At 40.8% G+C, this 26,867-nt stretch overlaps 2 protein-coding genes across 7 annotated transcripts in view; one reads left to right on the forward strand and one right to left on the reverse strand.

The window, feature by feature from the left end:
• Positions 1-2,127, forward strand: part of ESR2 (estrogen receptor 2) — a 32,975-nt gene extending 30,848 nt beyond the window's left edge. For all 3 annotated transcript variants that reach the window (XM_069949190.1, XM_069949189.1, XM_069949191.1), the window contains one exon: positions 451-2,127. In XM_069949190.1, the coding sequence (XP_069805291.1) occupies positions 451-634 (184 nt within the window). In that variant the 3' untranslated portion in view covers positions 635-2,127. The remainder of the gene's footprint in view (positions 1-450) is intronic.
• A 5,511-nt stretch (positions 2,128-7,638) lies between these two features.
• The window catches only part of SYNE2 (spectrin repeat containing nuclear envelope protein 2), a 225,701-nt gene continuing 206,472 nt past the window's right edge, over positions 7,639-26,867 (reverse strand). For 3 of the 4 annotated variants that reach the window (XM_069949162.1, XM_069949164.1, XM_069949161.1), the window contains 17 exons: positions 21,818-21,980; positions 19,103-19,290; positions 18,803-18,953; positions 17,703-17,885; positions 17,323-17,460; positions 16,955-17,149; positions 16,350-16,629; positions 16,161-16,229; positions 15,312-15,445; positions 15,104-15,221; positions 13,262-13,473; positions 12,478-12,681; positions 11,295-11,423; positions 10,033-10,224; positions 8,930-8,983; positions 8,771-8,805; positions 7,639-8,606 (listed from right to left, as the gene is read on the reverse strand). In XM_069949162.1, the coding sequence (XP_069805263.1) occupies positions 8,381-8,606; positions 8,771-8,805; positions 8,930-8,983; positions 10,033-10,224; positions 11,295-11,423; positions 12,478-12,681; positions 13,262-13,473; positions 15,104-15,221; positions 15,312-15,445; positions 16,161-16,229; positions 16,350-16,629; positions 16,955-17,149; positions 17,323-17,460; positions 17,703-17,885; positions 18,803-18,953; positions 19,103-19,290; positions 21,818-21,980 (2,671 nt within the window). In that variant the 3' untranslated portion in view covers positions 7,639-8,380. The remainder of the gene's footprint in view (positions 8,607-8,770; positions 8,806-8,929; positions 8,984-10,032; positions 10,225-11,294; positions 11,424-12,477; positions 12,682-13,261; positions 13,474-15,103; positions 15,222-15,311; positions 15,446-16,160; positions 16,230-16,349; positions 16,630-16,954; positions 17,150-17,322; positions 17,461-17,702; positions 17,886-18,802; positions 18,954-19,102; positions 19,291-21,817; positions 21,981-26,867) is intronic. The other variant, XM_069949163.1, reaches the window with a different exon arrangement.

Genomic DNA, 26,867 nt, shown 5'->3' on the forward strand with positions numbered 1-26,867 from the left:
ACATATCCCTGTGTAAACGGAGGATGTGTGGCTGACAACAATATATTTAAATGGCTGCATGAACAATGCCGTGGTCATTCTTGCAGCCCAGCAGAGCAATTGATGGCGCCTTCTTAATGCACATTACAATAAGCCCCATATCAATCTTGTTGATCGGCACTCATTTGCTTCTATAGACGGCCCCATATCGGGTGGTCTAAAAGGACCTTATAAAGCAGAATATAGATGTAAATGGAGTCTTACTGCTGGAACAGACTGCCCAGTTTTTGCTCTGTAGCCATAGAGACACAAAGGCCTGTATAGAAGCTATAGTAAAACCAGTTGAAAAGCTGCTTTTATACTGAAAATGATACCAAGAATGACCATAGTGAATAATCCTTGACTGTACCAAGGTAGCAATGGCCTCGGATTTATCCATTACGTGTTCAATATTTTACCTTTCTACTTTAGCAACAAAGGAATGGAGCATCTGCTTAGCATGAAGTGTAAGAATGTGGTGCCCGTATATGATCTCCTGCTGGAAATGCTAAACGCGCACACTCTTCGGGACCACAGGAAGCAGGTACCACCTGCAAGTTACAGTGCTAAAACACAAAGTGACGGTAGGGACGCTGTGGTACAACCGCCTCAATAATCCAGCAAGGATTGATGTAATGTGAAATACTGTGATAGAACAAAGCCTGTACCTGTTTACAAGCTGCTCCTCACAGGAGATGATAAAGACTTTTGTACAGAACACAATGTCTGTTCTGGGAAATGCAAACAGAATGAATGAAATTTCCAATTACACTAGGAATACACTTTGTATATTTGCTTAAAAAAAGAGAATGATTTTTTTTCTTTTTAGGGATTCTCAGGTTATTTGCTCAATTTGCATTTTTTTGTATATATTTGATTGGCAGCACCAAGCCTTATACGTATGTCTGCACGGTGTAGTGTGATGTGATACTACAAGAATGAAGAAGGGTTATATGCCCAGTAGTGGGTACTTGCTGCAGTGACCATTATGAAGGGGCCCAGGCACCCTACATCCCCTTCTTGACTTCATGCTCTGACTTATAATAGGGGGCGGCGGACATTCACATCTTGCTATGGCGCTCCCCTACTTGGTGTATGGCCCTCATCATGCCAATGTTCAACCCATGAAGCTCCTGGGCCCCAAAACACAACATGTAAAAGGGCTCAAAAGCTACCATGTGCCATTTATAATACCGGTGTCGTCTTTTTTTTTTTTTTATTAGCTGTTCTTGCATTGCACCCTATGGCGTCACCCCTGGCTTGACCTGTAATGCTTCGCTTTAGTGATTGTTTTCTTGTTCTGCAGAAATCTGTTGCACGCTAACTAAAAGTGTTGTTTGCTAGAATCCCCATCAAACCTTAGCGCCATCTCTATCAGAAGCCTCCACAGAGATATAGATGTGCCCTATAGATGAATTCTGTCATTTTTTTTTTAATCGACTTACTAGAAAAATCTTTGCAAATAGTTTTAATTTTTAATGCAATGAAGGAAAAAATAGTTGCAAAGGTGGATCTAGCCTTTAGCTAAAATTCTATGTAATGAGGTTTCTCTTTTTGGTGCACCATTTCCCGCAGTGATTTATGGATTGGATGATCCAACAGTAATAATCTCCTATGGAGAGGCTGATTAAAAAATAAAAACTACAAGAAGCCCTCTGCCTGCCGGTACAACAGATGTATTAGTGAAGTGAGAGCAGAACTCGGAACATTACGCCTTCTATCGGAACATTGATTTTAGGCTTACTAAACCATAGCTTGGGTGGGAAACTATTTTTGAGAAGTCAATGCATCGTGAGCAATGGAAAATCACCTCCTTTTGTGGCCAGGAATGCAGTGTACTAGGTATTGCTCATTCCTATGTATTACGTGTACTTCCTACTGATGTCATTGAGAGATGATCTTCTTTACCCCTTATGGCAGCAATGGGGAACCTTCGGCCCTACAGCTGTTGTAAAACTACAATTCCTATCATGCCTGGACAGCCAAAGCTTTCCTTCGGCTGTGCAGGTATGATAGGAATTGTAGTCTCACAACAGCTAGATGGCTGAAGGTTCCCCATTGCTGCCCTATGACTAAGATCACACATAGTAGTGCATGGGACTTAACTTGTATGAACTTGTATGAAATATCGCTGTTTTTCAAAAAATAAAATTGTGCTGATTTTTCTGCATAGTTTTCGTGCACGTAAATGACCCTAGGATGTCCATATAGATTTTTAGCTTTACTGTTACTAACCAGAAAAAGCCAAGTGGGTGTTACTCATACATTTCTAACAAGAATAAAAGGTGGGTTCACACTACAGAATCCGTGCGGAGAAGTCACGGCAGATTCCATCGCTTGTACACGCTTGCGGCGGCGAGCATATCCACTTGTCTAATAGACACCATTCTATGGCCAGACCGATTCAGCCTTCTGCTGAAAGAACATATCAATTCTTTCATCAGACAGCGAAATAGCGCCCATAGAAATGAGTCTATGGAACAAGTGGAGATGCGTGCTGCTGCGAGGGGGTACAAGCGATGGAATCCGCCACAACTTCTCCGTGCGGATTCTGTAGTGTAGACCCAGCATAAGGATGGGTTCATACTGAGAAATTCTCGCGGATAATGTCAGCGGATAGTGGAATACGCCGGCCCATAGAATGGTGTCTATGGAGCCTGTGGAAAGGCGCGCAGGCATACTGCGAAATTCCGCATACATTATCCGTGAGAATTCCTCAGTATAAACCCACCCTAATAGAGGAAAGGCACAACACAAAGCCATAGGAAACGGTGTTTCAGAATTATTTTTTCATGGGGAATAAAAGTATTAAAACAGGCAGGAGAATTTATATAGTCCTTTTAACCCTTTCCTTTCACTTACTTAAAAAAAAATAACAACACAGTAAACTTGTAAGTACACCTTTTACATAGGAATTCATAATGTTCACTCTTTTCCCTCCAGCAGGCGCACTTCTCTCGGGCCCACCTATAGACAATAGGCCTACTGTTTTTCAACAGTAGAGTTTTCAACAAGATTTTTACCCCAATTTGGGAAAACTTTTTTTTTTTTTATGAACAAAGACATTATGTTCCTTTCTATCTCTCCCCACCCGTCCGCTTGGAAATCCATTGCATAGCGAGTCAGCATGCTCAGACGATGTACCGTATGCATGTTCTTGGCAGAAAGCCTTAACTTACCCAAAGACAACCACCTGAAAGAAAATGCTTTTACTACCGCCACCGGTTCTAAAAGATATTTATCTTGCCAGCAGGCGCTACTTTGCCTAAACAATCAGGGTGCATTATGCTCGGCTTTTTGGAGATTCTAGCAGACTGTACACGGGATCGTGAATGACATTTAGAAACAATGCGCTTTATTTTAGACTGGTTTTTAATTGAATGTCTAAAACAGCTGTGACAAATCTACCTCTATTGTACAGAACAAATGTGCCATTCAGCTGCTTTTTTTTGTGTGTGTGGGGGGGGGGGAAGCAAAAATATCACTTATGTACATTTTTGTATTGCTTTTTTTGTCATTTTTGGTAAATGTTAAGAATTAAATTCAAGCTATAAAATGCAGCTGTAATGTATATTCAATATTATGCTTAATGGAATTGTGCCTTTTTTGATTCTTAAAGAGAATGTCCTCCCTTAAACACCAATTGTAATGTGATGGCATGTTTAAAGATTTAACTAAATTGTTCCATGAAAGAAACATAGACCCTCACCAAAAACACACAGATAGGTGATGACTGTTGGAGGGTTGTGCTCCTGACTGAATAGAGCTGCAGTCCCATATAGTTCAATGGAATTGCAGTGGTTATGTCTGACCACTCCATCCCCTGTTTAGTCAGGGTCCCAGGAAATACAGGGTAAGCAAAATCATTGTAACCTTTGCCAAAACCAAATGTAACAGACGGTCTGTCGACTCTGGCGACCCAGAAAAGTTACTGCTTACCCAGAAAAGACGGATATCCTCCTAAAACACTCCAAGTGAAATTACTGTAGTTTCGCTCACCTCAATCATGAGTAACCTTCATATTAAAACTGCTTTAAATGAGAGTGCCATGTCTGGTTCCTAACTGCAGCCACCCCTGGAGATGAGGCAACTTGAGTTTGCGCTAACCTGATCATTCAGACATTAAATCTTGCTGCCTGAAAAAAAGATGGATGCAGCCCTAGGGCTGGCTGGAAAACAAGGTGACCTATGGCTGCATCCATCTTCTCCTGGCAGCGGATTTCAACGGCAGAGCGATCAGGTTCACGCAAATCCTATTGAACTCTAGTTCTCTAGTAATAACTATGAGGTATTTATGGTATAGTTGTAGTTTCTATAAACAGTGTACAGTAAGCTCCCTCTAGTGGTGGCTGCAGAGAGATCACCATTTGACCCTTTCTGATACAGAATTCTACTTTCCCTGCATATATAAATTTATTAGAGCTTGAAAAGAATACTGTCACAATGTTAAACCCTTAAAACTGGGGAAAGTTGGTGATTGGGGATGAGCGAATTTACAGTAGTAGTGAAGAGCTTCGCTAGGCTCGGCAGTCGGCTCATCTCGAATCTCCAAATTTCAGCAGTTTTAATGGTTTAACATGGTGACAGACTCTTTTTCAACTTCAAATAAATCTCAAAAACTTTGTTTTAAAGGCGTATTCCTACCTCCTAAAAGTTGGCTTCCTGGCCCTCTCTGTTCTGTTTGCAGGCACCGGAGGTGGTTGGGAAGCCAAAAACAGCCAAAAGGCAGAAGTTATGCAATTTGTATAACTCCCATTGACTATATTGGGATTTGTGCAATTTGTGTAGCCCTATGAGTTACACTGTGTAGCCTTGGGAGTTAAGCAAATAAAATTTTTGCTTTTTGGGGGTTAGGGAATACACATTTTATTGTTGCTAACACTACAATCACAAGTGCCCATAGCTCTTTGCCCAGGCCCTTCTCTTAGCTGTGACTGACTGCTCTAAAGGGCTGTATTAACAGCTGCTGCTGCCCTAGGTACTAAGCCTGAAGACGCCCCATCTTCACGCACCTATTGGCGATACCAGACCTGACCAATATCACCATACCCCCCACCCCCCTGGAAAAGACACCAGATTTACTGGCAAGTCTGAACGGGAGGAGGGAAACTAAAAAAATAAAAACAAAAAAAATAGTTTTTTCTGTCCCCCTGCTCCCTGGTGCTGCCCTAGGCACCGGACCACAGGTGCCTAATGGTAAATACGGCCCTGCTGCTCTAGTGTCCAATCAGGAGATGGCTTCAGCTGTCACTTAGAGCAGGGAGAGCGCTCAATGCAGAGAGTTTTGGCATGAAACAAGAAGGGCACCAGGGACATTGCTACTTGCATATTACTTGTGCATATTAAATACCCAATAATGGTGTTCAAGAGCAGACATTCACATTTGGAGCCACCTTTTCATTGCACTTGGAGTATTATGAGTGATCCCACAAAATGATCATCACAATTGCTCCTATTCAAGTATTAGAGACTAAGATTGAAAATTTTCAGCCACATCCTTGCAGGCGCCATCTACTACAGTCTGAATGACATGATGTCTGCCGCTAATATTCTGTACCATGTAATGGGAACAATTCTGATAAAGACAATTGTCTACTAGTATAGTGAAGGGACTGCAAGGCTGGAGTTCATCTTACATTATGACTTGCAAGTGCTTTTTTTATTCTATAAATTGGTGCCGAGGATTTGGATTACGGTGGATGTGCGTTATGTAAAGACATTAAAAGCTTTTTGTCTCAATTTGTCATTGACTATTTATGTAAAAGACTCTGGAAGAAAAGCTAAAAAGGTATCTGGTACCAGTTCTATGACATTAAATGGGCACTGTCCATGTCCTAGAGAAAATGTCCACGGACATGGACCGTATATTATGGACGTGGGAATGCAGCCTAAGAATACAGTGCATGACAGTTGGAAAGGTATGTTCACACAGACAGTGCCCAATGGCACCCTGCCAGCTTTGTAATGCAATGTAACACAATGTAAGGGTACAAACACACACAGCAGATACGCAGCAGATACGCAGCAGATAATACGCAGCGTATAAGCCGAGTGTGTTTGTACCCTTAGGCAATGTTTCCACTCAGTATTAGTCAATATTTTGCAACCAAAACCAGAGTGGATTGAAAACACAGAAAGGCTATGTTTACACATTGTAAAAAAATTTAGTGGATGGTTGCCATTTAATGGCAAACAACAGCAATTATTTCAAAACGGCAATTATTTACCATTAAATGGCGACTATCCGTTCAATTTCAACAGTGTGTGAACACAGCCTCTCTGTGTCCTCAATCTACGCCTGGTTTTGGTTGCAAAATAATGAGCAAATAAATATACTATGTGGGAACATAGCCTTACAGTGCAGCATTACAAAATGCTTTATACTAGTAAAAAAAATAAAATAAAAAAAGGTTTTGCAAGCCTAAAAATATATAGATTTGGAATTCTCAAACAGCACTGTATAAAGTTACACCACATACTATGAAACAACATGGGAGTTTTGCAGTACTTTTTTCACATCTAAAGATTGTGGGGGAGATTTATCAAACATGGTGTAAAGTGAAACTGGCTCAGTTGCCCCTAGCAACCAATCAGATTCCACCTTTTATTTTCTAAAGAGTCTGTGAAGAATGAAAGGTGGAATCTGATTGGTTGCTAGGGGCAACTGAGCCAGTTTCACTTTACACCATGTTTGATAAATCTCCCCCAGTATTTTTACACCACTATTTTAGGTACATAAACTGCACTTGAAGGAAGGCAGTCCCTGTAAGTCTAGTACTAAGCCATTTTACTAATCACTATAACACAACATTTTATTTCACAGATTTACAAGGAAGGTAGGAAGGACCATTACTTAATGCAGAAGGCAGGGGCAATGCATGCTGTGGGTACTGACCTCCTTCCATGCCCCACACAATGCATGTAAACACTATATCCATTGTTGAAAGGCTGGTCATATTAAAACCCCTGTCTATATGGCCTATGGACAAGCTCTGTACTCGCAAATCTCGTTCTGATGGAAAATTTTTGCTTTAACATGAATGATCATATCTAGTAATCAATTTATTATCAATCTAGTAATGTTATGGTGCGTTTACACAGATAGATTATTTGACAGATTTTGAAGCCAAAGCCAAGAATGGATTTGAAAAGGGGAGAAAACTCTGTCCCTGGCTTTAGCTTGAAAAAAAATCTGTCAGATAATCTGTTTGTGTAAACGCACCTTTACAAAAAGTCAATGTAGCCCTGACATTACTGTTATTTCTGAGATTACTCCACTATGCCTGGATTAAACTACTCTGCAGAATGTACTTCACTTCGGATTTTAGACCTGCAGAAGTAAGAATGCAGCTCTGGTCTGTGTAATAATGTATAAGGTTTACAATTCAAAGTTATTTCTACATGTGCTTAAAGGGGTCCATTTAAAACAATAGATGAATATATATAGGTTAATAGTTATTTTACCTTTGTGGTCTTGTGCTTTCCTTCTGATCTGTTATCTAAATCAGTAGAAAAGTATAAAAGGCCACAGAAAACTATTTTTCTCAAGATGGGTCTATGAAATACCAGATCAATTCCCCTTGAAAATGTTTTGAATGACAAAAAAAAACAAGTCACTAATTACAAAGGTCATATGAAGTTTATTGAATCAGTATCCGTCAACACTTTTACCATCTCCAGCTGGTGGGACATGTAACACTATCTTACAGAATATATTAGAATCCCTTTAAGATACATCTTGAACAATAAATGACCTTCAGTTCAATACTTCAATGTTTCATGATGTCAAAAACGGCTTAAAAAAGGAAACAAAAAAAAAGCCTGATACACCTGACTGTACAACAAAGAAATTATCCTGGAAATCTGTAGAAAACCAAATTGTTCTGTACAACATTATGCCTTATTCTGAATAGAGATGGGCCCTTAATTCTTAAGAAATGTGCTAATTTACATAGTAATTAACATTAAAATTTCACATAAATAAAAAATAATAAAAGCCACATCCACACAATAGAATTTCTCCAGTCTCAAGTAAAAATAGGAAAGGAAACACATTATTGCTTAAATCTAAAAATATTTAAAATGGCTATATCTTTATAAACTGTCACCAAGAACATAGATATAAAGTTACTATGTGCATGCGAATGAGTGAACTTCCTGCAACTTGTTTCCTGAAGCACCAACCTGCAGCTTTGACGCTAATAAGGGAGGGGATTCAAACAGTCAAAGTGAAATGAAGGATTATGGAAGCCAAGGGTTGTGCACCCCTACACTATATCTATACCATGACTTGCTGGTGTGTTACTCTGGACATAGTATTGGAATGTTATTTGGTTGGGAAGGAAATGCACAGGGACTGTAACTATGTAGGGGGTGGACCATTGGTATATCTAAGCATTGGATAGAAAGACCTGGCAAAATTGTTAGCTTGGGCACAGCTGAAGTCATCCTCGGAGACGGGTATCATGCAGGCAAAGAAGAGTAAGAGAAGCAGGAGAAGCTGTAGGGGGAAAGCAGCTCGTAACACTCGGTAGAAGAGAGACCTCTTCTTAGGTGCTTCTTGGACATCGTCTTGGGGTCTTCCCGACCTGAGAGAAGAGGTAAGAGTATTTACCATATCTATTGGTCCAGTGTTATTGCTAGAGAGTAGGTGGGTTAGATGCGCTACCATCAAAATTAAAAAGATTGAAGCACATGGGTTGTTTAAAAAGACCAAATGTAAGGATCTAGAATGTGCATTGAATTTACGTACCTGGTGGAGTCTTTGGACGCTGCTCTAACTGTAGTCTGTAAAAAGAGAAAAAAAAAAAAAAAAATTGGTTTTGTAGTTACCATGTAATCAATATATCTACGTATGTTATTGGTATAAGTGATGACTGCCATGGTCAAATAGGGAATATGGGTTTCTTACCTGCTTGTGTGTGGTTGGGGAAACCAGAGAATCCACCTCATCACTCGCCGTGTCCTGAAAGTAAAGAAAAAAAAATGATTTTCTTGTTAAATAGGTTAGAGGGAAATAATCGCACAATTGTTTGTGCGACTGATAAGTGATGTCTAGGACTGTCGGGACTGTGCAGGGTCTATAAGGACACTATATCAAGGAGTTTGTTCCTCAACGAACTGTATTCCAACATACCAAGAGAAGCTTAGTTCTGGTAAAACTTTTATTACAACAAGGTGTATGGCTTTCACATGACAAACTTTAGGCATAGGCTTTTCAGGCAAACTTAAAAAATTTGCTGATCGGCAGGGTGCCTACTCACAGGGTACCAAACAGCTAAATGACTGCTTTTGTTGTATGTAGAAAGGAAATAAAAAACTTGACATGTCATAGACACGTGCCAAAAGTTTGGGTTGGTCAGGGTCTGTGTGTTCACACCCCCACAATCTCTAAAACAAGCCAGGAGAAGTGCACTGTAGTGTCTTACGTAGTGAGATTGTACGGCTACTGCTTAGTGCATCTCCTGACTCTGGGGATCTGTGATAGCCTGACTACCCAGACACATCAAAAAACTTTTAAATGGCCCTTTTAAAGGAAATCAATCACCTTATGTTTGGTACTATATTACAGCTCTAACATACCTAGTCATATCTTTATTTATATGTAGTGTGCTTTTAATCTGTTAAACAATGAATATTAAAGTGGTCCGGGGATCCACTGCACCCATGGACAACAATGCCTTCTACCCTGAAGCCCCATTCACCTCTTTGATAGACACAGTGGGCTCTGCTTGCATCACTGCTGTGCAATATTACTTGTATGTCAGATCTGTAATATAGTGTAGATTTTTTAGTGGGTGCTCCCAATGGTGCTATATTGGTAGGCTGTGCCATCACTATGGTCATTTGGGATCTGAGTAACCCTTGTCTGGCATCCCTATTCTGTTAATAAATTTATATCACTGTACCCATAAGACCAATGGCATTTCCAGTGTATGAAGTCTACAGTTCTAGGACCTGTGTGTGCCCTCTTTAGCAATGGAATAGGACATCTAGGAGTAAATGTGTACCCACCAACGCTTTCTGAACTGCGGCCAAGTCTTGTGAGACATCTAGAAGGAGCTGTCTCAGCTTGGTTCCAATGACATGCATCCTCTCCTCAGCCTCAATGTAACCAGCTCCAGCCGTACTACTCAACAAGTTACTAGACACATCTTGAAGGGAGTCTACTTCACTCTGTCTTTCCAGAAGCTGCTCCTCGAGCCGCTGAAGAAAGGAATAAGAATAAAACCAGTTAGATATGAAATTGTCAAATGTTACAAATTATTCTTAGACTAATAGAGTATATATATATATTATATCTATCTATATCTATCTATCTATACAGCTGGAGAATCACAGGTTCGGGAACAGTCCCACAAGTTACATGTATTCCCAGATCACTACTTACTTTTTAGTACACTGTCCAGTTTATATCAGTTGTACATGGCCCACCCCCGTCATACAAATACACAATGAGGGTTGTCACTAGAAATATTGGTATCAGTCCACTGCACCAAGTGTCTTTCAAAGCTTGCAATAGGTTTTGATTTCACCCTTGACTTCTGCTACCCCTCTGCAATATCCATGTATGTATATCCAGGGACATGCGGCCATTCGAAATGCATCTATAGGAACCATCTAGCCTCATTTCGAATGGCCGCATGTCCCTGCTCACCACAGGTCTAGAGAACCATACTGATAGCAGTCATCAAACTCACAGTTGGCCATCCATATTAGTCAAGTGTAAACCCAGCCTTATAGTAAAAAGTTTTCAGTAAACAATGCAGCCATGTTGGCCATGAAGGTAAACCAGAGCCAGTAAGTCAACTAAAGCTAAAAACACCACAGTCAGAAAAAGAGAAGAAGAGTGTAACTTCGGAATCCGACTACGCATCTTAAAACCAACATTATACATTTACACTGAATAAGATCCTGCTGGATCAGATATGCATTCACTTCTACTCATAAGCTCTAGAATGCCATGTACCCAGTATAAGCAGTAAAGACTACAGCTGAAGACATGTCTACAGAAGCCCTGGTACTGAGCAGTCTGCAGGACTTACAGTGTACGTAAGAGATTACATCTATTCCAGCATGACCTGACACTTATTACTCTTATACGATTACAAAGCTTATTAGAGACTTAATCCTCTCATGTGTCATCTAGTAATGGGGTTGGCACGTTCAGCTCGCCAGCTCTGGCCGCACTCTGAGAATCACACACAGTACAAAATAGCTTAAAAGGGAGAAATGTTAGGTGGTTGGGTTTATCCTTGCCCTGCAAGAAATCTCACCATTAGATTCCTCTGACTCTCCAGCAAGGCATGTGGGTCTTCTCCGCTATCTGTCACACGGTATTTGAGTCTACGTTCTTCGGCTTCAGTCAACCACAACAGCAACTGATGGCTCCTTTCTTGGAATTCCTAAACAATGACATGTAATATATATTTAGAAATAGGTCAGACATGAAAACCTATCGATATGGAAAAGCCGACTGTTATTTGGAATAACTTAAGATACTTCAATGCAATGCCATGTGCACAGACTAGTACAAGTTTATGGATCCACATCCCAGCCTCATATCCTCTCCTAGCAGTTTATAGAATACCTGTGTTATTAGGACTACAATAGAACATGCCATTTTTTCTCTTCTGGATACTCTTGAGAAAATTGAAGAGACACAATTCTAAGGGTGCAAAATTCAGTCTATCCAACACACATGCTGGGCAGAGTTGAGCGAGTATATGGTAAGATCAGTCTTTTAAAATGAGTCATGCAAAATCCCGAGAAGTCTGGGATTGTCTCATTGGGAACACTTCGAAAATGGAATGACTTTTACAAGACCAAATGAATAGGTTCTGAGAATCTTATTGTAAACTTGCTCATCTATAGTCCTGGATGTGCCTAAATAAAAGTTACCATGACGCAAGTAAGAAATTCTAATGTTAAGAGCTTTACTACATTTGCAGGTCCAGTTTCTGGACAGCTTCATGCAGTGATTTATTATTTCACTCAGCTTGATAGTTTGCACACAGACCGCAACATTTGCCTTACAAGCCAGCAATCTTGTGAAAAAGGTTTTCAAAAGCTATTAGGACATGACTAGAGATGAGCGAACCCCGAGCATGCTCGAGTCCATCTGAACTCGATCATTTGGCATTTGATTAGCGGTGGCTGCTGAACTTGGATAAAGCCCTAAGGCTATGTGGAAAACATGGATATCGTCATTGGCTGTATCCATGTTTTCCAGACAACCTTAGAGCTTTATCCAACTTCAGTAGCCACCGCTAATCAAATGCTGAAAGATTGGGTTCGGATGGACTCGAGCATGCTCAAGGTTCGCTCATCTCTAGACATCTCTAGACCCATCTGTCGGACCTGCTTTATATGGGCACCTATAGCTTCACAGGATGTGACCCCAGCAATAGTAATTGATCAAATGATGGTCAAGATTTCCTAGTGAAGAATTATGCTCACCTCGCACTGTAGCAGGTCATTTTGTAAGCTTTCCCTCCAACCATCCTGATCACGAGAAGCTCGCTCCCAGCGTACATTCACCATGTGGAGTCTATTAAGGACATCCCTCGATCGAGTCTCATCATCCTCGGACTGGAACTCTTTACTGTTTAGGTTTACAGATATCACCCGGGCTTTATAATCATCAAAGGCTTTCAGCATGTCCTAGAAGAATAATACAGAACTGTAAGTGTGAAATATATTGGAATCATAAATGGCAGCTTCACAGCTAGACTATAGTGGCAGAAAGGGTACATATTTTTCCACTTGCTTTTTAAAGGAATTCTCAACATGGTTTTGCAGTAAATTACATTGTTACAGGATCAGTTTAAAGTAACAATAAAGGGAGCAGCAATTACCAGTACACTGCCGCTATGTATTGTCTATGGGGCTGCTGTGCTCAGTTATGTTCTTCATTTATCACTGATTGGAGTAGCAGTGCGCACATGTACTGCCCCCTTACCCCCCAGCATTCCAATGGGAGACCTAGGACCCCCCATTCTCAGAAGTGGCAAGACACCCGCAAACATACACATCCCCTATCCGATGTATAATGTATATGTTAATGTATATATCCTATGTATATGTTAATGGTGGGACAACTCCTTCAATGCAGAGTCCACTGTTAAGAGTTCAGTTTTTTCCAGAACCAGTGCTTCCCTTGTTCAATGGCTTGTAGTATGGAAAGACCCTTTTGTATAATCCAGGACAATCCCTTTATAAACACACGGACTAAACTACACACCTTAAGCATTTTCACTTTTTGCTCCAGCTCTTGGATGGTAGTCGATTGTTTCAGCCTTTTGGCTTGGTCAAGCTCTACTTCAGTTTTATCCAACCATAGCGTGAGATTATCTAAGTCATCATTGAGTCGTTGCCACCGCTGGAGACGTTGCTTCTTAGTGTGTTCATTGCTCATGGTTTGCGCATTAATAATCTCCCAACGCTCAATGACACCTAATCCAAAAACAAAGACAACACATAAGATATTGTTTACCGGGTTTTAAGTCAGGTTGCCCTGAGGCATACCCAGGGAGAAGATAGCAAGCTACATAGGTTTTGTTGACCTGTTGAGCGTCTCACAATTGTTAAAAAGTTTCAACAACTTCTCTTAAAAAGTAACTGATTACACTGGAGTAATCTGGGGATATAGATTTAGGAAAGCTGAATTTAAATGTATGTTAGGCTTTCATTTAAATTTTGAATAAAACTCACGAATGCTGAATTTTAATACATTTTGAGACTTCCAAAGCCATAAGATACAACTTGAGTTAATATAATCTCATTTTTATCTGAAATGTCTGCAGAACAATCCAGAAGGAAATACTGAAAAGACTAAACCTAATAATAAATGGTAAAAAAACAAACAAAAAAAACAAAACGGAGATAATGTTCCTTGCATGTTCCTGAATTTTGTAGAGAATTAGGAGGCAAAATTATCCAATAACCACAAAATATAGGATAACTATCTGTATGTCAGTGGGTCTGCTGGCCCTTTTTATTTATTTTTTTTTCCTCTTTTTACTTTACTAAAGTCCCAACACTATATATTTTTGACCCACAATGTAATACCCTTTTAACCTTCTCAGACCAAGCTGTGGATTCAGAGTAAAGGCCCTATTAACCAAGCAATTATGGTATGTTACGGACAATAATCACTTGGTATAATACCTACTGATAAAAGGCAACAGTCGACATGCGCAATCTCGGCTGATCCTTGTCTTTCAACATGTTGAAAAATTTTTGGAAGAGGAGTGGCGGCAGCAAACCTCATATCTCCTATATGCTCCTCGGACGATCTTAAGCCCCTCCTGCACCTCCCCGCGAAACCCCCACCTCTTACTCGCTCGCTGTTGGTACGTGTAATAGTGCCGGCAGTGAGCTGGGAACAACGAGTGAGCGAGCACGGATCTGACAGGTCAGTGTTCGCTTGCTCCTCACCATCACTCTGGCTAGTAACCATCACTTATTGGATAAGCATCAATTGTCACAATATTAACTCTTGGTGCCTTTAATAAGAAAGGGTCTATCCAGTTGACTACTTTAACTGTAAAGAAGCCTTTCTTTTAAAATAGTTTTTATTCAGTTTTTCATCATAAGCATAAGTTTGAGCTTATCACAGTAAACGCACATTAGTAAGAAGGTGAGAAAAAGGAGAGCAAAATGAGAAGCTCAACAGGAGATACTCTAATGAAAACTTTAAGAAGGCAACTGAATAAACAATAGGTTCCTGTCAGGAAGGATAGCCTGAGGAAGTGACATCGTCCATGCTAGGATCCGTGATCTAGGTCTGATGGAACCAAACCATAGGTATGACTAAAGAAAAGGAAGGGGGAGAAAACAAAGGGAGGAAGACAAGGGAAAAGAACCCTTTCTTTTACTAAGGTTTCAATTGCCTATTCATCAAACATAAGGAACACCCTTTGGTCCCTTGTACAGTTTCAGATGGATAAAAGATACGTATTTTTGTCCGCTCAATTTTCATTCAAGTTTTCCACAAAGTATATCCATCACCTGACCAAGCAGCCCTACTTCTCCTTCTGTTCTGGGCATTGGAAAATAGGACATATCTAGTCTGCTAATGTACCTGAATGTGTTTCAGGCCTCTTCATTCCCTGAAGTCCTTTGTCTTCCAGTTTCTCACTGTCGGAGCTTAGTGTTCTAGAGTTGATGGCTCCAGTTGGGCCTGAAGTTTCTTGGGCGCTCTGATAAAAATAGACAAAATGTTGAATGGAAATGGCCTAATGCACCAGTTCATATCAATATTACCAACAGCTTTGAAATTGAGGACTTACAGAAGATTGATCTAATAAAGAGATATTTCCTGAAATGGCACCCACACGTCTCTTCACCTTTTTATCTTCTTTGAATTCCATTTTTCCATGTTTGTCCGGAGAATGCCAAGATGGAGTCTCCAAGTCTGATTTCCCTGTAAGAGCCAGACAAAACAACTAAGTAGTAGTACAAGAAATGATTTGTGGTGGTGCCATGGTGTCACGTATAATAGGCTTCTTATAGGCACCATGTACAACTCAGACTTACCAGGTTACTGATACAGAATATGGAAAAGTGCTAAAAATCAATGTTATATGATATACAGACAAAGCCAATGTAAATAGGTTAGATCAGAAGTATTGATAATGAACGAGTATGGGGTTTGGCTTAGCAAGAAAAAGTAACACTGAAATGCCCATGCAAACTGCGAACAAAAACCCACAGATATAGTATTATAAAGCCAAGTAGTATCATTTCACACAGAAAGGTATATAATGCAGACCATCTTAATCAATCAATAAGACTATATAAACAAATGGTCCTCCATTGTGTATGATCATTAGTTAAATGGGGGGTGGGGTGGACATAAGAACCTCCTCTTAGTAAGACGTAGCCAGAAAAGAAAAAAAAAATCCGTAATTTCCATATATCCCAAGCATGTGACCACACATCCCAAACCACTGAATAAAATTCCTCTTGATCATCATAGAAGCGTGCAACCACAATGAGATGTCCATGGTTTGGGAAATATGGTGCTCACACAAAGCAATAGAGAAAACGGCGCAAATGAGGGAACATGAGGGGCGGAAGTAAGCGTGCATCACAGCAATGGTGCCAGTATGAGACACATGCATTGGGCAGGGGCCTACCAGAAGATGCTTGGACAGTTTTTGTTGTCATTATAACATAGGCTTCAGGGCTTTCAGCAATTTCTACATCTGAAAGAAAATAATGTCATTTGTTTCCTCACATGATAGTTCAGGTGAAACTGGAGAAGGAAAAAAAAAGTGGAAAAAATTTAGATGTCAAAAGAGCAACGCAAATAAAATGAGGTTTACCTGATAAAGGGGTGTAGTAGGCCCCTTCCTCCTCATTCTCATGCATGGAAGATCCTCCAACATCTACGGTTGGATCCCATTCCAGAGGGATGGAGTCAACACTGACAGGAGTTTCTCGACCAGATCTCTCATGTGGGAGTGTTGGGGGCATTAGATGGCAGAGAGATTGGTGGGATGTCTCCACATCTGGTATTGTGGAGTGCCATGAGGAGTTCTGGATCTCTCTTGAATCTTCCCCATCTGTGTCATTCTCAGAAGTCTCTCGCTCCTCTTCTAAATTCTGCAAATGATAACATAGGATTAGAGTTAAAGTGAATCTATAAATAATTTAGTCATGTAAAATTCAACCCTCTTTCCAAGTGTTCTGATCACTCAAAGTCGTCTGGACTTTGAACTGTCTGATTCAAGCCTTCTCCTGGAAACTTTTACAAGACAAAATGAACTGACTGTTAATTAGATTCGGGTTCAAACGATTTTTTTCTCTAGATGCGTTGAACTCTAGCATGTAATATACAGCATTATGTACTTTACTAAAAAGGAATGTTATGACTTCAAAGAGTGTGGGTATATGTGACCAACACAATATTCTGAATAAGGTTTCTTACCAGATTCCTTGAAGTCAGTCTTTCATGGAATCTATAAACCCTCCCGAAAACTTCTTGACAATATCTATGAATCTCCTCCAGTTCATCCTCAATGACCACAGCATCCATAGCTTCACTTTTCTGTATCAATTGCTCCCCAAAAACGATGAGCTGATCAATTTTATTGGTGTTTAATGTTATTTCTTGCTTGAAACCCTAGGAGATGGGAGACAGGTGCCACAGTGAGACAAGACCAATAGGTAACCCATCCCCCCTTACACACAAATAACTTATCTAGGTGTAATGTCATTTTGCCACATTAGTATAGCTTTCTTATCTGTCTTTCATTGTTAAAAGTTGCATACATTGGGGCTAAACTTAATACTTACTATTAACTGTTGCATTTTCTCCTCAATGTCGCTTTCCGAGAAGTGCTCCACATTTGTAAGCTGCAGGTCCATCTCAGTGAGCCATACGAGGATGCAATCTCTCGAACTCTCAAAGTCTTCTCTTTGGCTGGTAAAGTGCTTAATAAAAATAAACAAAGAATCTCTTTAAACTACTACATCATGCTACACTTCAGACAGAAACAAGAACCAAGAAGTGGTGGATATTTTTGAAAAGACAACTTTACGGGATTAAGATGCAGCAATCTTTACATCGTGGGAGATGACAGACATCCACCTTTACAGGTTACAATACATAATAGCAGCCAACCGCTGCATTCCAACACAACTAAATAGGCAGTATGCCGACTGTGCCATCTTACCTTTAGTCTCCTCAGAATTGCCGTCACTCTTCTTTGAAGTTGATCCCACCTCAGATTTCCTTCGTGCACCATCTGCTTTAGTTTGCTGGCTGCGTCAGTGCGGTTCTCTCGAGCGAGCCTCCTATACTGCTTGTTGATCAGTTCTAGATGAGTAAGACGCTCATGGATCTGCCTCTGGAATGCCTAAAATTATTCAGAACAAAAGAAAAAAAATGGAGTTAAATAATTTAATCTAATGGGTTGTCAGGTCAGAAAAAGGATCGGTTTCCCAAAAACACGCAGTGTAGCTCTTTTGAATGATACAACCTATAGACTGATATGGCACTGTTTTTGGTAACATAAGCAGATCTTTTTTGAGCATGCTTAAAGCAAAGCATTGGCCTTGTTCACATGAGCCTATGCCAGCTTTGTTTTTTCTTGTAAACAAAGAAAAAAGGCAAGACTATCGCCTGCTAACTGCCCCTCTCCTGCCCTTTTTTTTCGTTATGTACCAGCTGACATGTCTTCTAGATCTTGGCTAAGAACATAATTGTCTTCAGCATTTCTCCAGGTTTGTGGAGAACACCACTTATCATGAAGAACTGAGGAGTTATCAAACGATATAGGGGAAAAGTAGCAGATTAGTGGGGGTCCAATCACTGGACCCTCGCCAACCCTGAGAATGAAGGACAAGTGTCCCCTGAATGAATAGAGTGGCAGCACATACGCACAACCAGTTCTTCTTTCATTCTTCATGAGGCTTCTGGCCACTGCCAAGCTTAGCACTCTACAATGTTTGCTTGCTCCATTAGAGACTGAATAGAGCACTACTACTGCATTCATTTACAGGGCAGTCCAGTAGATAGGAAATACCTTGATAATGAGGACAATCCTTTGTGCTGTCCACTCTGCAGGTTTTAACTTTATTGGTTTCAGACAGGTTTAGCTGTAAGGATGTAAACCTATGTGGTATCTTCCTCAGGCATACAAAGCCTTTCCCCCATATGGTGTACAATGGGCATATAATTTTGCCAGTAATACTGACATTGGCCTTTACATGCGGACGTTATCCGATCTCCATGCAACGACCAAAGTAAAATTATACTTCGATCAATACAAACCTCAAACTTCTTCTGTTCTTCTTTGGCTTTCGTGAACAAAACATCTGAAGAATCAGGGGAAGCTGCCATTGCTTCAGCTTCTTTAAGCCATTCATCAAATCGGGAGTAGTCTTCTAGGAATTTCTGCCACAGACGACAGGTCTCCTCGATCCTACCAAAAGGTCACGAGTACAATAAACAAATAGCAAATACCATACCAGCCTGTTAAAAAAAGGTGAACTCTGAATGCTGCATACCTTTCTACACATAGCAGTAAAAAAAAAATAAAAAGTTAAGAGAGAAATCTGGGTTAGTTCTTACCGCATTCGCCTCTCCACTGACATGGTGCAAATGTTTCTCCATCGCTTATCAAGACTTCTTGTGGTCTGCTGTATGGAATCACATTCAGTCTCATTGGCACATGCATCTGTATCATGCAGCAGGCGCTCACAGATATTTAACACGGACGCCACTCCAGGGCTGTGCACCTCAATGTCCTTCTGCAAGTCCTGAGATTACAAGATAGGATTTATCAATAACAGCCCTCCATAGATCACCCCAAAGAACACAGTATACATGTCACGCATGGGACTACATGAGGCCAAATTAAAGCCAAAAGCAGTGGCAGGAGGTGCATAATTATTTTTCTTATGAGAGGGGATATATGAAAGCCATGGCAATCGGCAGTGAAACGCTTCAACTGGTAATGGCCTAGTAGTGCGGATAGGGATAGGAGGGAGGAGGAGGAGGAAAACCCCACCACTATATTTTGTACAACTGAAAATCTCTGGTGGGCCAAGCAAACCTTTGGCAGACCCTGACCCTGCCCATCACAGACTAACAGTATCTTCTGGTGAGCCTAGGCCTTACAACGTAAGCAGAATAAACCCTATCCTTTATAGGCTGCTAGGTTGGTTAACGTATGAAAAGAAAAGTTTATGATGTGAGAAAAAAAAAAGGGGGGAATATTTTTTGTATAGAGAATCTCAGAGTAATTTCCTTTGGTTGGACCAAGAAACCAAAGTTGGTTATGGGTCTGGATTCACCTATAAATTTCTAGACCATTGTAGGGAGTTCCATTATTCCTGTAAAATGCTAAAATGCAAAGCATAGGATTTTTCACGTGTTTAAAAGGAATTATCCAGGATTATAAGAGAAAAGTTTTTAGTTTTTTTGTTTTTTTAAATAAGCACCACCCCTGTTCCCAGGTCGTGTGTGGCATAACAATACAGCTCCGTTGACTTTAATGAACTAAGCTGCAAAATCCACACACAAAACAAGGACGAGAGATAACCCCTTTAATAAAGTGGACAGTCTCTTTACGAACAAACCTTTTCCAGGCAAAGGCCCCACCAGCCAGTAATATACAGAAGACTCTTGTTGGCCCCAGTGGAGCATATACTAGGTCAGTTTCACATAAGCATAATATGGGAAAAAATTTTAAGTCCATATTACAGCCTGAAGACCTGACATGAAAGCTGCCACTTTGGGTCATCAAACTTTTATAGAAACAGAAGATTTTTGGCAGAAAAGGACCACTGGGTCCATCTAGTCTGCCCTTTTAGTATTTTCTTTCTTATTATGTTAGGATAGATATATGTTTATCCCAGGCAGGTTTAAATTCTGTTATTGTAGATTTACCAACCACCTCTGCTGAAAATGTTTGTTACAGGTATCTACTACTTTCAGTAAAATAATATTTTCTCACATTGCTTCTAATCTTTCCCCCAGATAACCTCTCACTGTGTCCTCTTGTTCTTGAGCTCAGTTTTTTTTTTACTAAAAACACTCCCCTCTTGAACCTTATTTAGTCCTTTAACATACTTAAAGGTTTCAATCATGTCCCCCCTTTATCTTCTTTCCTCCAGACTATACAGATTCAAATCCTTAAGTCTTTCCTGATATGGTTTATCCCACAAACCCTCCACCATTTTTGTAGCCCGTCTTTGGACCCGTTCTATTTTATCAATGTCCTTTTTCAGATTAGGTCTCCAGAACTGGACACAGTATTCCAGATGTGGCCTCACCAGAGCTCTATACAGCGGGATCACAATCTCTTTCTTCCTACTGGTTATACCTCTAGCTATACACCCCAGCATACAATTTGCTTTCCCCACCGCCTGGTTGCACTGGTGACTCATTTTAAGGCTGTCAGAAACCACTACCCCTAAATCTTTCTCTTCTGATGTCTTTTCCAACACAGTACTGCCAATGTGATACTCGGATAGAGGATTCCTCCTTCCCAAGTGCATTATTTTACATTTGGAAACGTTGAACTTCAATTTCCACTGTTTGGACCACTTATCTAGCAAAGCTAAATCATTTTCCATATTACTGACACCTCCAGGAATATCAATCCTATTGCACACTTTTGGGATCGTCAGCAAACAGACAAACTTTACCTACCAGAAGGTCCTATGTCACTTAAACATATTAAAAAGAATAGGACCCAGAACAGACCCTTGTGGCACATCACTTGTAACCAGTCTCTGCTCGGAATATACACCATTACCAACAACCCTCATATCTCTCCTTCAGCTAACCACAAAACCACTGTACTATCCAGGGATTAAGTCCAATTTTTTTACAACTTCTCTATCAGCTCTTTATGGGGAACTGTATCAAAAGCTTTGCTCGACTTTTGGTCGAATGGGACTTGTATCTGTATTAGGCTTGTGTGAAACTGGTTTTAAAAAGATGCTCTCAACCAAAATTGTGGGGGTCTGTCTGACACCTCCCTTCTAAAGGGGTTATCCTGTGTTAGAAAAGCATGGCCACTTTCTTCCAGAGACAGCACCACTCTTGTCTCCAGTGTGGATGGTGTTTTGCAACTCATTTCCATTGAAGTGAATGGAGCTTAATTTCAAACCACACCTGAACTGGAGACAAGAGTTGGGTTGTCTTTGGAAGAAAGTGGCCACATTTTTCTAAGGCTGGATAACCGCTTTAAGCCGCATTCTATTGTTAGCAGAAAGTTTTAGAAGACACAGAAACTCAAACAGAACATTGCTTTTCCAATAAGGAATGTGAACTTGCCCTTTGTTCTTCAAGTTTTTTGTTTATCTCTTGGTCGTCGCAGATACTGTAGATGACAGGCTTGGATAACTCAGACTCAATTCGAGCCAGCCAAGTGCGCAGGTTGCTCATGTTTTTGTACAGCTGTTGGATGGTTACAAGGGTCTCCTTCAGTTTCTTTACACTGTGGAAAGAAACCAAAACGTCAAACCACAAAACTATTTCCTCCTTTTTAGTGTTGCACAGTAGCGTCCTATAAGGAATTTTACACCTGTACTACTACTGAGCTCAGCGTGAGTCACAGCCTTGGAGTTAGCCCTGGTTATTATAGCGATCCAGTAAAGAATTTTACAGGACAATGTCATCACATTTCACCACTGGCTGACAACGTGCCACAAAAAGCTTTACATTACAGCATGACAACACAACAAGCAATAAACATAGAATTACACATATAAAACAAAACACTCATAAAAAAAACAGTGCCAAAGGAAAAAGTGGAGCAACTGTTCATACCAACAACAGTATGACCCTCTTTTGAAATTCCGAAAATTAGCAGTTGTCCCAGTACCAAACTTTCCTTAAAGGGGTTATTAGGATGAGGAAAAAAGACAGCTGATTTCTTGCAAAAACAGCACCCCCCCCCCCCCCCTGTCCTCAGGTTGTGTGCAGCATTACAATTCAGCACCATTCACTTCAATGGAACCAAGCTGCAAAAGCACACCAAAACCGAGCACAGGAGCATTGGAGAAAGCAACGATTTTTTTTTCCTAAGCCCAGATAACCCAAGTCTCGCTAGTATCTAGTATTTGTATCACTAGTCTAAACTTAAATGGTAGAGAAGCAAAAGTAGAACAGATGGTCACTGCAAATATTTGTAGCACTGTTTTTAAGTATATCAAGAGCCACTAGGAATACAGGGTTAAATCAAATTGCCCACCATGGTCAACCATCCCCCTGTATCTTTGCACCAGTCACTAGGATAGGTCATAGTGTGTGCTAGTGGATGCCCAATGTCCAAGTCTTGAAGAACCACCAGGTAGGGGAGATTTATCAAGCATGATGTTAAGAGAAACTGTCTCAGTTGCCCCTAGCAACCAATCAGATTCCACCTTTCATTTTCCAAAGAGTCTGTGAGGAATGAAAGGTGGAATCTGATTGGTTGCTAGGGGCAACTGAGCCAGTTTCACTTTACACCATGTTTGATAAATCTCCACCTATATACCTAAATGAGGCTGATCCTCGTTCACAGGGTTTGGGAAGGTCCTGGTCCGAGCTTATACACCTTCACCAGTAATAGTAGGAAGCCAATTTATGAAGCTGGTTAGTTGTAAATGGTTTAACCCCGATTCATTTATACATAGGTCTATGATCCTTAGGAGCTGCCGGAGTGGCTTCTCAGAATACCCTTTTAAGAAATGTTTTTATGGGGACAATCAGTCGTAGGGTGGTGTGAAGTTAAAGATTGGTACTAAGACAGCCAGCCTATTTCTTGTATAAGGAGAGGCCTGTCAATCAGGCTGGGCTAGGCTTGAAGAATCCACAGTAGAGCTGCCCAGTGAGTCTTTGATATCGACAATTATGAAAACTACAGTTCACATTTTTTATTCAGTTCATGGTAGTTTTTGGTGCAAAGCATGCATTGAAAAAAAGTCAACGTCAAAGCTTGACACTAAGCGCCCTCCTCAAACACATTAAAAAGGTTCCGAACCCACCGATTTCAGTTCAGCGTAGTCCGAACACCTGACCAAGGTTAGTGCCCCAATCGGATCCGCTGGCTTGGTCTGGTATTGCAGTTCAGCCTCATTCCCTTGGATTGGAATAAGGTGTGATGCATTACTTAGCCCACTGACCAGCATAAAAACAAAGAAGATCCTTTTTTGTAATTCTATACACACTATAGTGTGCCCTTATATCACAGAACAAGAGTCATGTGTTACACGAGTCACCCTGCCCAGCAGTTCTCTCCAAGGTAGAGCCACCTGATGAACTTTCCATCCAGGTACATAGTCCCATGATCAGGATCAGCGACCTGCCCTCATTCAGCAATGGAATAAACCAATCCTGTAGATAATAACCGTTATGTTACATATTAACATGGGATGATGCTAGATAACAATATTAACCCATTAGAGTCCTGTAGTAGGATAATACACTAATAATAAAATATCCATTGCTAGCACATTGGAAACCCTGCACGAAGAGAAGCATGTATCCAGACATGTGGCCGTATACAAGGGCCTGCAATGCGGTCATACAACAAGGGAGCCAACCATTACATTACAGCTGTACAAGTGTAAACCAAAAATATGACTATAAAGGAATAGGCCCATTTTAATAGAACAAAGGGAGCGTGCGTTGTGCTGCAGCACTTCGCCTGCGTTTGCCGGAGACCTGTATACAGGGCTAATGATAAACACATGGAGATGCCTTACCATAAAAGCAGAAAGGAATTATATCTTGGAATACACAAGACTATAATGGATCCTGTTTGCGTCTTCAGTGCTCATTCCCCCAGGTATGATGTGAGCAGCCCCTATATCAGACATGACCATGACATTGGGAGGAATAAGCTGCAGCACCTCTGCATCTCCTCTGACAGCCATTCATTCATTCATAGGTCTGCATACAGCACATACAAGCATTGACGACAACCCATCCCCCCCCCCAAAGAGGGCTGATCACAGAGTATGTGCTGACGGGGAGGGACCTTCCATCAGGAAACATAACACTGCACTTACTGTCAGAATTCCTTACTATGAATCCTCAGGAGTAAGAGCAGCATCACTACAGGAGCAGCGTCAAGCCCAGGAAAGAAGAGACCCCTCCCCATCCCATGGCCTAGTTATTCATTGGTTCATATGGAGGAATCAAAGCCTCTGTATGCCACACAGCATCCGTAGTGGCAGCTACTGCCATCTTTTATAGCATACAAGGTTACAATTATTTTACCTGGCTGTAAATCACAGAGATGGCTACACAGGGACAATTGCCATGAATAGGTCACTGTAAAATTGCAGAATGACTGAACGCAATGTTTCTTTATAGATAGGGCAGCCTTGTAATAGTTGCAACAAAAGGTGCCCATAGACATTGGATTCATTTTGACTAATATGGTAGTTTGTAGGTGAAACTGGACTACAAACTCACAACCCTAATAGACTCGTCATCTGTAAGGAAGGTTTACATTTTAAATTTGAGTTTTAAATTCTCAGCCAATAGCCGGATGGAAAATCCTGGACAATTGTTCTGAGGATCTAAAGAGAACGCTTGTCTATGGCTCAGGGTCACTGATCATGTATGGCCAATATGGACTAAAATCTGTGGAAAACCAATTACTTCACTTTTCTTCAACCATTAACTTCTAATGTGTTTGGCTAGCTTTAGTTCCCTTCCCCGCTTTGGTTCAAGATGGGGACACTATAAGAATGGTTGCGGAGTCACTTGAAACCTCCTTTTCCACAGTAAACATGGATGACTGGCAATTTTACTGTATCCAAATGTCATTGACTAACATTTATTGATTGGAAAGTCTTTACACTCTTGTTAACCCTGGGGGGGGTAAATGCTCATCTAAAAAAAAAAACCTGATAAGCAAGGTGATCAGTGTCTGGTTGGGACCCCATAATATGCATAGGAATAGAGGTTCTTTGTCCCTCAAATGAATGGTGAGAGTCCAACCACTTAGAGCTTCAGTGGTCATGAAAACAGAGGTGCTTTGCCCCTCATTAAGTATTAAAGGGGTTATCCAGCTCTACAAAACATGCCACTTTTCCCCCTACTGTTGTCTCCAGTTCAGGTGTGGTTTGCAATTAAGCTCCATTTACTTCAATGGAATGTAGTTTGAAACCCCACCCAATCTGGAGACAAGAGAGGGGAAGAAGTGGCCATGTTTTTGTAGAGCTGGATAACCCTTTTAGCAGCATTGATGCATGGCCCAGACTCCATTCTCTCTCTTTAGGACTGCTATATTGGGAAGGGCCGCAACAAATTAAATGGGGCAGTGGCTACAGTGAGACCTTCAACAATCAGTCGCTTGCAAAGAGCAGCACACCAATAGAGTGATACCTGATAAAAACAGAATGCACATCACATACTCAGAAAATCACATAAACAGGCCCAACACCGTGAAGTGCATAAAACTGTAAAGAATGCAGTCAAAATAAGAGAAGACCACTGTATATGGAAGCGCCACACAACAAGGTATTCCGGTAACAAGGAAAATGGGGTATATAAATCCCTTTAGTCTATCACCTGATTTAAAAATTAATATGGCCCCAAATGCAAGCTACCAATGTCTTGAAAAATACCTTGGGGTTTGGCGCTTCCATAATATTCTCCTATCTCACAATCTGAGCAAACGTTTTTTTAATTCCACCATGATCGTCATATGATGGGTCCCACAAACGTTATCCTATCCATAGTGCCATGAACTGATGGACCCCTGGTGGCAGACACCTGCTGGGTGTTTTCTGAAGAAATGCCGCTTGGCTCTTATCCTAATAAAGCTTTGCCGTCTTTTAATCCCTGCTGGAGCAAATCCATGGGAGAGGGTCACGTTATCACTACAGTGATGAAAGAATGAATGCTTAGTACTTCAATGGAGCAGAATGCCAGCAGAGGTTATCTCATCGCCAACATACATCACAACCTGTCTGCCAAGGAGAAGGCAAGAGCAAGACAAGATGCCATACATCTAGGGAAGACAGAGCAAGGTACACTATATGGATAAGTGTATAAACCAAGGCAAATTACTCATCCCCCTGCATTCTCCATACACTTTTATTTAAGAATGACCACATAAAAAATTGGGCAAAAAAACCCATCACATGATCATTTACTTGTTTTACTGGTTTTGAAAAATGTTGATCACCGATCAGTTTGATGACAGGTGAATCCACATATCTGCAAAACCCTAACCTAAAGCCCCCCATAGACAGAGAAAGTGGTCTCAAGCCGCTGACTGTGGTGGAACAAGCCAAGGGTCTAACGTGTATGGTGTCCTCCACCATGGTGTTGTGTATGGTGTCCTCCCAACTCAGCTGCCCAACCCTTTTGTTTTTGGAAAGAT

Source organism: Dendropsophus ebraccatus, chromosome 13 (assembly GCF_027789765.1).
Source record: "Dendropsophus ebraccatus isolate aDenEbr1 chromosome 13, aDenEbr1.pat, whole genome shotgun sequence".
In the NCBI taxonomy this organism is placed as follows: domain Eukaryota; kingdom Metazoa; phylum Chordata; class Amphibia; order Anura; family Hylidae; genus Dendropsophus; species Dendropsophus ebraccatus.